We start from the raw sequence: 13,979 nt of genomic DNA, 5'->3' as shown, positions 1-13,979 counted from the left end.
CTGAAGGAATTTATGTAATTTTCAATAACTGTAAATCTGTTTAGTTATGACCAAATGTGAATTGCACCATCTGAGCCTGCAGATAGCAGGTGTTCGCCTTTATGGTCAAAAGTGACACTCTGTACTGCGTCCTCATGAGCTGTTAAACTCGACACATGTAAAGAAGCCACTTCAACTGTCTTGACCGAGCCATCGTTACTCGCCACCGCCAGTACTCTTCCGTTTGGACTGAAGGCCACTTGATTGCTGGGATGCGGCCCGGTGTCCATGCTCACCATTGCAGACACGTTCCTCACATCCCATAATTTAACCACCCCAAAAGAGTCGCACGAAGCAATCGTGTCGCCAGTGATATTGAAAGCTGCATGGTTGCATGAATGCTTATGCCCGTAGAAAGTCTGGGCACACAATCCGGCACGGGCATCCCAAAGAGAGAGCGTCTTGTCTGCCGAGCAGGTCAGTAGAATATTCGAGAAGGGCAGGAAAGAAACACTGTTCACAGAGTCCACATGTCCACGCAGAGTGCAGCGGCAGCGCTCGCTATTCAAATCCCACACTTTAACCGTGTTATCCATGGAGCAAGATGCCACAAAATCACCACAGGAGTGAAAAGAACAGGCCCAAGTGGCGTGAAGGTGCCCCTCCAAACTGAGCACACATCGACTTTGGGCGAAGTCCCAGATTTTAACTGTGGTGTCTCCACTTGTGGTCCCCAAGAAATCACCACTGGGATGGAAACTACAAGACGACAGCCAATCAGTGTGACCCTCGCCAGTCATGATCATCTCTCCCTTGGGGATTGCCCATAATTTCCAAAGCTGGTCATCACTTGAGGAGGCTACTATCATTTTACGGGGATGCAGAGCGAGGAAGCTCACTGCCATTGTGTGCGCTTTGAAAGACTTGGAGAGCGAGAGGTTGGCTGATTTGGTGTTGGGGGAGGTAAGAGCCTTGATTTGTGGCAAGTAGGGATTGAGGCGAGTGCTGGATGGGAATTCAGAGTCTTTAGGATGTTTTCGGGCATCGTCACATGGCAGGTGTGCTTCCTTTTCAGGACTCCGCTGCATTTTTTCTCGTTCCTGTGGAGAGTTTGTAGGCTTTGAGGCTGTTTGGGTTCGTGAGGAACGTAGAGAGCCATCTAGGTTCTGGACCTGGCTGAAAGCTCTATCTCTTTCCAGACTGACCAGCATCTTCTGCCTCACAGCTGTCTGATATTTGTCGTTCAGCTGTCTAAGAGCAGGTTCATATGATGCATAGTGTTTCTTCAGCTTTTTTACATCCTCTGTAAGTCTGTTCTTCTCCTGAACAACACGTTTGTGCTGCATCCTATGGAAGTCCCTTTCTCTTTGTAGTTTTATTATGGTTTCCCCAGCTTCGAATGCAGCTTGTTTATAGTTATCCCGCTCTTTTTGTACGATTTTTAGCTCGTTGTCCAGGAGCTGGTTGTGTGTATAGACGTCAGGGATGAGTTCAGTTTTGTCTGTGTTAATTAAACCCTTGTGTTTCATTTCAAACCACTCGGTTTGGAAACAGTTCAATGTTTTTTTCATGCCCATATTTACCAGATAGTTGCGGAGAAAGTCGTCCACCACCTCGGGTATTTTAGGAACGGGGTGTCTGGCTGAGCTGACTCTCTGTGGAGAGCCGTCGGTTTGATCCAGCGCTGCTTTTACGGCAGTCTCCAGGTCCTCTTCGCCCTCAGTTACGCTGAACTCGTCGACGGTCACTTCGTCGTATTGATAATCATCCTCAGAGTCCTCTGGGATGAAAACCTTCTCGAGGTAATAAGGACCGTCAACGGCCTCTTCTGCTGCTTCGTGTCTTGCTGCCATTTTTACTTCAGCCGGTTTGTTGCGCTTGCTAAGTTGTGTATTGTCTCCATGGTGACCAAGAAAGCGTGACATGGGGACTTTCTTTACATTAATTTGTACAAAATTTGCACTCAACAAGATCAACGAACCACAGTATGTCTTCGTGGAAATTCAAATAAAATCTACAATGGACATCTATATTAAACTAGCTACTCATTTACATAAATATTTTAATTCTATGCCTTGATTTTACACATTTTATACAACAATATGCCAAATGCCAATGCCAAAAAATTAACTGTACAGAAGAGTCTAATCATATTTAGTGGAAAAACCCTGTTTTATTTTAGGTCACAACAAGCAAAACCCTTTATTATGCTGACTGTCATTTTCTGGAGAGAGAAAAAAGAAGTGTTATCAGTCTGTTTTTATTTGACATTTAGAATAAAAAATGCTTTTATAGAATGCAAAAAAAAAAGAAATGTTAGCAAACAAATTTTCTTACAATTACGAAACTGAATGGTCAAGATGTCTCTTTTCTCCCCATATGTAATTCATAGATTTCTCAGTTTTATGTCTGTGCATGTCTGCCATCCTATAATGTTCAAGTCCAGTAGATGGCGCTCAAGGTGCAGTTTATTAAAATTCCCATTAAACATGTTCTTAAAAAGGAGTCACAAATAGCCTATAGTCAAAGATTTGCTGCAATGATTATTAAAACTAATTATTAGTTTTTATAATGAAAATTATATTGAAAATGGCATTTTAGGAAATATTTAACCCTATAAATTTTTATTATATATCATATTAATGATCAATAGTCTAATAATAATAATAATAATAATAATAATAATAATAACAATAATAGCAATAATATCAATAATTCGTATATAATATTAATTTATATATAATATAAACAATACTTATTATTATAAAAGTTATACTACTAATGAGAGTTATTATTATTACTATTTTTATGCAATTACTATTATTATTGTTATAATATTTAGATTTAAGCCTTGTATTTCCTTATACTATTAGGATATTAATATTATAAAATTATCAATATTAAAATTCTGAAGTAGTTTAAGAAGAAGTTTAAGCTGAACTGTGAATAAATAAAGTTAGCACTGCCAATTTAAGCGACAGTCTCTTTAAAGCACTCAGACTGAGGTAGAGCCTTTCCCTGGAGAACCAATCAGAAGCTGTTAGCTGAGTTTTGGAAGCCGAAGCATCTGTACAAAGGTAGACGCGCGCGTTCTTGTGCAGCGATCAGTCAGCGAGAGCTCGAGGACGCGCGCCGGATGGATCACTGCTTTCTGAAGCCTTCATAAAGCCAGAGATATGAGCAGCGAAGTAGAAGAGGATAATCCAGAACAAACCAACTGCAGATGTAAAACACCCACTCTATTGTCCTCGTACTGCATCGACAGCATTCTAGGAAGGAAAAGTCCCTTAAAAGTTCAAGGTAAGTCGCTCGTTCTTTAATCTGTTGTTTTTACAGTATATTGTTCACGGAATTGTATCTGTTATTATTTTTAAACTCTGCAATGATGTTCAAAAACTAAATCCATGCATGCTTTAAATTTAACAGATGTTTATATATATATATATATATATATATATATATATATATATATATATATATATATATATATATATATATATATATATATATATATAGTGTCCATATAACCAGCATTGCCATTTACTTATTTAATTAAATCAACTATAATAAGTAAATAATAAACCATCATTTACTCAACCTTCACTTGTCACAAACCTGTTTGAGTTTATTTTCTTTCTTTCTTTCTTTCTTTCTTTCTTTCTTTCTTTCTTTCTTTCTTTCTTTCAGTTTTTATTTTTATATTTTGTTTGTTTGTTAAACACATAAAAATTTCCCCTTGGAACACGATGGCTATAATATGTCCGATATAAAACACTCTTGAAACTACTTAAGGGTGGGTAAATAGTGTGTACATTTTTATTTTTGGGGTAATCAATCCCTTTTAACCCAAACAACAATCCTAATTAAAATGCTCTACAGTAAATGAAATTGTTCCTTTAAACCCCATTTAAAAAGATTCTTTGAGGAACCCCAAATGGTGCTTAGCCTATATAATATTACTGAAGCCCTATTAATTTCTAAAAAGTAAATTAATGCTCAAAAACTCAACAGGTAAATGTCTAGATTCAGTTTGGTCTTTTGAATAATATTCTATTAAATAAAATTAGTTTTATATATCTTAGTTTGTTTTTTCAATAATCATTCAGATTTATATATTTTTTTCTTACAGAAACACCACACAGTTTGTGGCCCCTTCATCCACACATGCACCTGCCGCCGAAGCTCCGCCGCCCCTTCGCCCCGCTGACAGACTCCTCCACAGACGAAACAGCGGGCCCGAGACTGCTCCAAACAGCCTGTGAAAAATTAAAAATTACAGAAGCATCGATTGTCAACATTAGTCGTGCTGGATCGTACCAAGAACACGCGTCCTGCAAAAACACGCCAATAAACGAGGAAGAAGGAGCTGATATTTGCGGAGAGACAAATGTGACTCTAAAGCAAGAACGAGAGGCTTTTTTAAAGAACAGCGAGGAAACTTCCTTGTCCGCGGGAAGTGACACTGAAGATGGGATGTTGAAACGAAAACAGAGGAGATACCGGACAACATTTACCAGCTATCAGCTTGAGGAGCTGGAACGAGCCTTTCAAAAGACTCACTACCCAGATGTGTTCACAAGGTAAACGAACCAAAAGAATTTCAAAATTGTGGAGTCAAACAGTGTACGGTGCAATCCGTGAAATCTTCATTTAATTAAAAAAATAATTAATAATCTTTATTAGAAATTAAAACGAACTGAATTAGATTTAAAAATAAAATACAATAAATATGAAATATGAAATAATAATATCTATATGATAAATGATCTTATTACCTTGTATTTTATTTGTAGGCTAATAATTATTATATATTAAGCCCTGCAAGTTTTTCGATTTTATTATTATTGGTGTTATTATTTTAATTACGCATTTGGGCTATTTTATTTATCTTTATTTTGCATTAATTTCAAAAGCCACTTTATCTGATTAAACAGATTTAATAATCATTATGTGTGATGGAAAGAATATTATGTTAATAAAAAATATTTTTGACTGAACAGCATATAGACTCAGGCTCAGCATTCAACTTGTTTTTCTCTATAATTTAAGGGAGGAATTGGCAATGAGACTTGATCTTACAGAAGCACGAGTGCAAGTAAGTCACTTTCTTATTCATCTAACCTCATTCAGCAGTTTTGTTAGGCTATATTCAGCTGATCACATAACTCTTGCAACTGATCGTTACCGATTAGCGGATTTGTGCTTATAAAGCGCCGTAAAAATAGTAAGACGTCAGATCTTAAATCAAATGCGCGTTTAAATTAATGCATTTGATTTTCTTTCATTCAGATATTTTATCGTCTGTTTGGATAGTTAAAATATGGCAAACACGTTTTAATGCCAACGTGTCGTAATAGTTGCACTAACATAAACAAACATATACTAGGCCTATATGTGTTGTATATTCTCATGGTTTTTAAAGTAATATTTAACCCAAATGTTCTGTTATCATTTACCCACCATCATATTGCTTTCTTCGGAAAACAAAAGCTTTTGTAATGTTTGAGCTACTACCATTAAAACAAAAGAGTAAAACAACACTGGGCCACGTTAACTTTCATTGTTTGGAGAGAAAAAAACACAGTCTTTTTATTTAAACACTCACACTCACTTTTTATTTCATTTCACACAGGAATTTAGATTACAATTGAGTTTTCCTGTCCTTGTTACAGCTGTACATTCAACTACTGAGTAATTATAATTAACCTAATGTATACTCTATGGCTTAGCATTAGGTTTACATGTAGGCTATGAATATTTTATTACAGAAGGAACGTGTAACTTGGAGTCTTGGACATATATATAGTTTTAAATTGAGCTATTTCAGTAATGCATTTTCACAGATAAATGTGAAGCAAAACAAGTACTACGCAATTATCTAGATCAAGCATCTGATATTATTTTTTATCTGATATTATTTTTATTATATCTGATATCATTTTATTTTAAGGCATTCATTTTTCTTTAACTTGATAGCTTGATGTGCTTTTAGATATACCAAAATTAGCCTTTATTTAATTATTTATTTAACTACTTATTTGATTAAATGCACTGATTAAACACACTATCTTCCTCTCAAGGTCTGGTTCCAGAACCGGCGTGCGAAATGGAGGAAAAGAGAGAAAGTGGGGGTCCAGCCACACACCCTGAGCTTACACTATTCAGGAGCCCCTCCTGCTGCACAGTCCTTGTGTCATTACCTGAGCGGGAATCCTTTTGTCCCAAACCCACATCCAGCTATTGATTCAGCCTGGCCTGCCCCCTTCCAAAGACTAGCTCAGCCGGCCCAAAACTCTGTCTCCCCTCCTGGCTTCAGCGCACTCTTAGGGGCAGCCATGTTTAGACATCCCGCTTTCTTCAACCCTACTTTCGGAAGGTGAGACTCGCTGTCATGCATGAGAAACATACACAGATATAAAGATATAGGTTTTGTTACACTGTTAACAATTTCCTGTACGCTGTAAAAAAAAAATAATGACAAAAAGTCAAGACAACAAATACATTTACGTTGATTTAACTTATTTAAATGAGTCAATCAGGTTTCAACTAATTTTTAAGGTTATACTAAGGTTAACTTAATATTCGTAGTCAGTCTGTTAGTTGAGATAACTAAAAAAGTTCATGTGATTCAGCTAAAAACGTAAGCCAGCATAGAATCTACAGTAACTTTCTGTAAATTAATTACAGCAAAAATACTGTATTTACTGTATGAACCTTGCTGTATATGTATTTACAAAATGATAGGTATACCTTTATTGTAAAATGTACAGTAATTTTTACAATGTAACTTTAAAATACAGTAACCAACCCAGGCTCATTCTGAAAACGTAGTCCAGCGGACGTTTCTGGAGACCACAAAATATGTCCCGGGAGGTACGTATTTGTGCAGTTTTTGTTTTCGCGAATCCGCGAGAGGTCGCTGTGCGCGCTTTTCCGTCTCTCGAATGTCTCTCGCGAGTGCTGTTCGCGCCCGCACTGTTCTCGCGTCAACCCACCAGAGGCTGCTGTCTGACTGACCGAATGATTGACTGCGCGACCGACCAATCGGCTGACCCACCCTCCTCCTTCCCTGAACCCAACTACTTTTACCGATTGACCCGCTCACTTCGCTAAACCGAGCAACAATTTAGAAAAGCCGTCTAGAAAAAGAAAAGCCCTCGTCTGTTTTTTTTTTTTTTACCACTATTTCGGACTTTACCCCATTCTCACCCTGTTATGAACTCGTTCGCTTTATTTTTTGGATTCTGTTTTTGTCTTACCTGATTTCTGGAACCGATCTTCCCCGGACTCGAACCCGGACGGTGATGCACACTATGAGCTGACCGAACAAACTGATTGTGGCAGGAAAGCCCTCCATACGGAGGTAAGCGGTCAGCCGGCAAGCGCGAAAAGGAACGGCGTCACACCGCCCCCTAGCGTTCGCTTAAAAAAATTAAATGCAGCCATACGAACCTCCCATGACGTATTTCGCGGTCTCCAGAAAAGTCATCGGGACTACGTTTTCAGAACGAGCTTGAATTGACAGTAACATACTGCATAACTGCCCTACAGTAAAACACTGTTAATATTACAGTTAAATACTGTGTAATTTACACCAATCATTAATAATATTCTGTTTCTGTTTTTCCCCTCAGACTGTTTACAAGCCTAGGCCCAATGGCTCTTCAAAGGATACCTCTACCTGCCATTGAGGGTCCAATTCAACGCTCTCACCTCACCACCAGCCTTCTCTCCTCTTCACCACCTTTACCTTCCTCTCCGACGGTGGACCTCCGAGCTTCCAGCATAGCAGCACTGCGTCTCAAAGCGAAGGAGCATTCGGCTCAGCTGACCCACATCACAGCTGCTGGGACGGCTGGAAAAGAGGAGTGCTAAAGACTCACTCTCACTCAAGAGATGGCAAAAGACCAAAGTCAAGCAGAAGCACTGATTTCAGGAGAGTTGTTATCGATAAATAGACAGAAGTAGTCTTCAGTCTCTGGAAGTTGAACTGTAGCATTCTTTTGTTTGTTTGTTTGTTTGTTTGTTTGTTTGTTTGTTTGTTTATTGGTTGTTTCTGATTGCTGAGTGTTTTCAGTCATTTTTGAATGATATTTTCATTATTGTAAATGTACACCACTAACACACAACAGCCATATTTGGGCAAGCTGCTTTTAATCCATCACATATACATTCAAAGAGATGTTTTGTAGCAGTAAATGGGTGTTTTATTCTACATGTATTTTTTCACATCACACTAACAGTATCGAGAACAGTATTGGTGTGGTAATGGTTGCCATGCATCACCATGAGTTGTATTTATATTTTTTTGCACCTATATAGGAGCCACCATTCAGGGAAGGAAATAAAATAACCATATGCTCATCAGGAATTAGCCAGGGGAAATATGAAGATATTGTGAAAGTAAAATAAAATGAATTGCAAATGCTTTATGTTGTCTTAACATTTCTTGCTTTTATTGCTTTCAATAAATGGACAGTGGATGGTTTCAGCATTTATATTTATATATATATATATATATATATATATATATATATATATATATATATATATATATATATATATATATATATATATATATATATATATATATATATATATATTGTTTAATGTCTAATAAGGACTGTTAATACCCAATGTGCATTTATTTTTATTTATATTTTACATGAGCATACAACAGATATTAAAGTCATACAATTGGAATCATCAACATTGATCCACACAAAACAGTTTCCAAGCACCTACAAAAGTAAAATTGAGCTTTTCCATATACTGTATGAGTGTGCGTTAAACATGAGCTTTATGGTTAAAACAGCGTTCATTTAGATCTGCTTAAACAGTTGTTATCCTGACAAGCCTTTATCACTTTATATACAGACCATTTAAAATGTCTTTAGCTGCAGTTAATGGGGTATATGCCAGGCCCAGGGCTTCCAGTTAATAGTTATCCCATACAAAATCGCTGCATTTACAGTTATTCTCAGTCGCTTTGGTGCGTTTCTCACAGCACCAGTGCATTTCTGCACAACAGTTAATGCATTTCTCAAAACAATTAGTACAAACTGCGAAACCTAGCTGATAACCTGCTAAACCGCGTCACATGCTCAAAATGGATAGTTTATTCCTCAAAAGCAAATATTCATGTCAATCAAAGTGTCAGTATCATCAAGATGAAAAGTCCTGACACCATTGTTTATGAACAAGATAGTAAAAAGGCTTTGTCGTGTTTTCATTATGACAGTTTAATCTGGACATTTTTTCAATGCAAAAAAGTCAGATTTTGGTGACTCTTCATGAAAATGCTCAAGACAGCACTGTATACTATTTGCACAGCCGTTTGAAAACTACAGTAAAGTTGGACATCACTTACAGTAATTTAATGAGTTATCTGAGTACAAGACACTGAATATGTATGTTTCACATTTTTACTGCATTTGCTCTTTACAATCCTAATTTATTCCCAGCATTGTGCAAAAGAATAAACACACCCTTATTTACAACAAACATAAACTCCCTTTGGGTTGAACTGTGCACAACTGTAAACAATAGTGCAGTACATATTGGACCTGAACCTGAAACATACACAGGTCTGTAAATCATTCATCAAATTGTTCAATTTTAAAGACATTTTTAGGAAAATAAAGATAATTTTTTTTATAAAATATGGTTGACCGATTTTGAAATCGTTCATCATTTTTGCATGTAATGACTCAAGTAATGAAATGAGGACTATTAGTTTTATGTAGAATGACTATTCAGCATTTACAGGTTTAGTTGAATTTGACTGACATGACAGAAGCAAATGATAATATTATAAATAGCAAAGAGTTGAATGAAAGCAACTGATGCATGTCTGAAAGCATTTGCAATTTGTTGGAAGGAATGAGAAACTGCTACTAGGATGTGCACAAATGACTAATTGTTTTGAGAAATGCATGACCTGTTGTGCAAAAGTAAATAGTGTTGTGAGAAATGCACCAAAGCCACTGAGAAAAACTGTAAAATCTGAATCCTTAAAAAAACAGCGATCTTCCCTGTCTGGCTAAGATACGATATATAGTGATTATCAGACCAAACAAAAAGCACTGCATTAAATTATATTATTCTGCGCCATGTCTATAAAATAGGGAAATTAATTTTACCCCAGTATTTTCTATTGAGTTTCTGTGCTGGCCTGCTGCTAATGATGGCACCTGCGTTTAAACAGTCTTTCCTCTCTTTTTACACTTTAACAACCAAACGAATGCTGAAGTCTATTTACAGTTTTTCAAGTTTGCTTTGACCTTGTTAAAGAAACTAGGTTCCTCTTCATTTTCCTCATCACTATCCCAGCAGAGCAGAGGACCGGTCTTGCAAATGTGTAAACCCTTTCTCATTGGGTTGACACATTTTCCCCACCATTTTTCCAAACAGTTAACACAGATATCATTCAAGCAGTCCAAACTCCATTGTTTTAGTTTTGGTAACCAAACAGAATCCATCTATTCCTAACTATTAAAAACTATCAACATCAGTATGAAATCACTGAAGCACCGGTTTGACACTCCTTCACACAAACCTTCAATTAGCCATCATTCTGCAAACCTTATATAAACGATGGAAGGTCTGTGTTGTTCTGTGCCAGCATTGATGGAGGAGGTCAGTATGGCTATGTCCTATACTCCCAATAGTTTTGACTGTATATGGTTTACATGTGTTTTCTCTAATATTTACAGTATTTTTTTTACTTTTGTCTGTTTTTTTATATACAGTATTTCGGTTTTCAGCCACAGTTTGAAAAATGTCATGAATTCAATATATATATTCAATCAAAGCACATCTTATTCTTGATCCAATTCTTTGCAAAAAGGCGAATTTGACAGCCCAAATAGAGACAACAAATGCCATTGGCTATAAGCTACAATGGCAAGCAATGGTGGTGCATTTTGAGTTCTGTATTTTGTATTTTGTTGTGCATTGTGTAATGATTAATTGAAAGAGCTCATATACTTGTTTGCAAGTTGTGTTGTTTGAAGGTAAAACTAGCTTTTGTTGCATATGTTAAATGTTTTGACACGGTATGTGCCTTTTGCAAGCAAAATGTGTCATTTTGACCATGAGTGCCGCAGTTTAGGCCTATGTGTTAACTGTTTTGAAAATGTGGAGTTTCAGTTGACAACTGCATCCAAGCAATCGAGAAAAACTGTAACTGATTATATTTAAATTACATAACGACATCAATGCTGTAAAAGCAACTTATGAAATTGAAAATTGTCACATAAAGCTTTCACCGGAAGTTCGTCATTGGCAGAAAAAGACTGTGCATGTAACCCTTTGTCGCAGCATTCAGATGAGCGAGAACAAGATTCATTCAGTAATAGAATTTTGACTAGGGTAAACAAAGAAGGCTTTGTTTATTTCAATTGTTAGATCAGCCTATATTTTGTATGTTGAAAAGTGGGAAACGTTACACTTTTATTTTATAAGGACTTCTATTTCCAGTCGATCGACCTCTCTGAATCACATAAACAACAAAAAGTTCCAAAGAAGGTTTTTCAGCGAGAACAATTATGGTTCCTCAAATAGAAATTTCAAGTTTATAAAAGAACCATTTATTTCTTAGAGTAACCATTTTGATAATCCAAAATAACTTGTGTACACTTTAAAGAACCTTTCAAGAGTTCACACTTAGCTGATGATTTACAAAGCTTATTTGGCATGCTGTCCCGGGAGAGAGCCCCGAGCTCAAGGGCTCCTCGAGCCCGGGGCTTCCTCCCGTTGGCAGAGCAAGAAGGGAGCCCGAGCTCGGTGGATCTCAGAACTCCCCTGCTGCTGTAGCTAAGGGAATGTAAGGGATTAGACAAGCTTGATTGTTATGTATGTTGAATGTCTTTGGATGGTGGGAGGAAACCGGAGAACCCGGGGAAAACCCACGCGGACACGGGGAGGACATACAAACTCTCCACAGAAACACCCACCGGTCCTATGGAACTAGGGCCGGCAGTATTCTTGCTGTGTGGCTCGCAGTGCTAACCACTGGACCGCCGTGCCGCCCAATCACAGGTAAAGGAGGAGAATAGGGGAGGAGGGGGGTTTCTTCCAAACGAAGATAAAGTGAACTGAAAACTGAGGCTATTTATAGTGGCTTAGGGCTCATATGATTGGAAGATTAGTGATTAGCAAATGCGAGACCGGCCGTGATAAATCATAAGCACGTGATCCTCTCGAAATTAGTTTATGAATAAACTTCACTTCGTGGAATGAAGAACCTTTATTTTTATTAGCATTATTAGCATTTCTCCAGCAATAGAAAATTCAGTAAAGAATAGTGAAATTTGCAGCTTTAACACCTCCACAGGTGTCCTTGTAATCTGGGCATTAATGCTCAATACTTGTTTTCACTATTCACGCAAATTAAGAGGCTTACTTACCTCAGCTTCCTGCTTTCCCAAAGGTACTTGTTAAATCAGATCACTTTTTAAACGAACCCCTTCGAACTAAGCCTCATCCAATTAGTTTGGCCTATATGGCGATTTGTCATCTGATCAGTGAGAAAACAGCATGTCGTTGGAGTAGTGTGGGACGAGCTATGTGTAGCATCTTTGACCAAACCTAAAGCAATGAATAATGTAGAATATAATGTCCTACTTAAGATCTGAAGCTCTATTCAGAAAGCACCATTCAGAGGTCTGCCAGTAATGATGTAGGGCTTAACATGTTAAAATGTTTGAATGGTCAATTTAAACCGCTGATTACCAACCACGACTTAAAAGACTTTCTATACAGAAAGGAACTGAACAATTTCAGGACTTACTATTGTTAGACCTGTGGTTACATGGTGACTTGTTGAGGATTATAGCAAGTGCAGGTGTCTTTATAAGCCCTCTTTTTATATTCTCAAGCCGAATCACTGATTGAGAGTTCACCATTTTTGCTTCCCTAAAGAACCCTTCAGTCAACAGTTTATTAATTTCTTAATGTGAAGGACATTATAATGACATAAATAACCCTTTTCACTTTAAAGAAATCTTTGAGGAATAGGAAGTATCCATGGATGTTGCAGGTTCTTCACAGAAAATCCATGTCAATAAATAACGCTTATTGTTCATCAGTCATACAACAAGAAATTAGCCCAGTCAGCTCCATAAAGATGTCAAAAAAGCAAGAGCACATATACATATATACTACTAATACTTCCCTTCTTAGACTTTACAGACCTGAAACTTGCCTACAGCACTTATTCATTGTTGCTCTTAGTTGTGTAAATTGCTTCCTTGTCCTCATTTGTAAGTCGCTTTGGATAAAAGCGTCTGCTAAAGGACTAAATGTAAATGTAAATGTAAATATCTGGGCAAAGACATAGGCTGTTTCTCAATTCCAAGAACGCAGAGAATAGACTTGCGCTCTTGTGGAGATCGGTCTTGCCAGGTGTCCTCGGAAGAACGAACTCAGGAGACCGCAAGGGCAGAGAACGCGTCCTTTGAGAATTGAGATGCTGCATTCTTCCTGATGGTCATGTGACCTTCACGCGTTTTAAATGGAAATAATTTAAACATTACATCACTCATACAACAATTTATTGTTTTCCCCCTCTTCAAAATATATACTTTGCATAAAATTATTATAAATATACTCCGCACATTATAAATAAAACAAACTTTTACACGAATTTCAGCAAACAAACACCCTTAATGTGTTTAATCCTTTATTAAGATGTCCATGGTAATGTTTACTTTCACCGTTTCATTTAGGGAAACTCCTGAGGTATGTAAGTGATATCTTTGAACTTTAATAAGAAATCTAAATAAAATGCTGCGCTTCCCACCTCCAGTCGCAATGACTTCTGGGACTTCCAGAGCGAGTTCGGTACTCAAGTCTGCTTTAGTGCGTTCTCGATATCAAGATCACATCCGGGAAGTTTCACGCGTCCTCCGTTCTTGCGGTCTTGAGTATTGGAACTGAACTAAGGCAGCTGATGATGACGTTGCACGAGAACACGAGGACGCAAGACCGCTGAAGAG

At 37.4% G+C, this 13,979-nt stretch overlaps 2 protein-coding genes across 2 annotated transcripts; one reads left to right on the top strand and one right to left on the bottom strand.

Annotated features, from left to right (window-relative positions):
• Nucleotides 1-1,874, bottom strand: spag16 (sperm associated antigen 16). Its single transcript, XM_003201481.7, has one exon. It carries the CDS (start codon nucleotides 1,830-1,832, stop codon nucleotides 45-47), a length of 1,788 nt encoding a protein of 595 aa, XP_003201529.3. The 5' UTR covers nucleotides 1,833-1,874; the 3' UTR covers nucleotides 1-44.
• Nucleotides 1,875-3,078: 1,204 nt separating this feature from the next.
• On the top strand, nucleotides 3,079-8,409 carry arxb (aristaless related homeobox b). The gene is made up of 5 exons (XM_002667050.6): nucleotides 3,079-3,279; nucleotides 4,109-4,559; nucleotides 5,029-5,074; nucleotides 6,060-6,355; nucleotides 7,614-8,409. Exons 1-5 carry the CDS (start codon nucleotides 3,156-3,158, stop codon nucleotides 7,852-7,854), a joined length of 1,158 nt encoding a protein of 385 aa, XP_002667096.1. The 5' UTR covers nucleotides 3,079-3,155; the 3' UTR covers nucleotides 7,855-8,409.
• The last annotated feature ends 5,570 nt before the right edge of the window (nucleotides 8,410-13,979 follow it).

This window comes from Danio rerio, chromosome 21, assembly GCF_049306965.1.
Source record: "Danio rerio strain Tuebingen ecotype United States chromosome 21, GRCz12tu, whole genome shotgun sequence".
NCBI lineage: Eukaryota > Metazoa > Chordata > Actinopteri > Cypriniformes > Danionidae > Danio > Danio rerio.
Note: the sequence above shows the minus strand (reverse complement) of the source record. Positions and strands in the feature narration are given on the sequence as shown.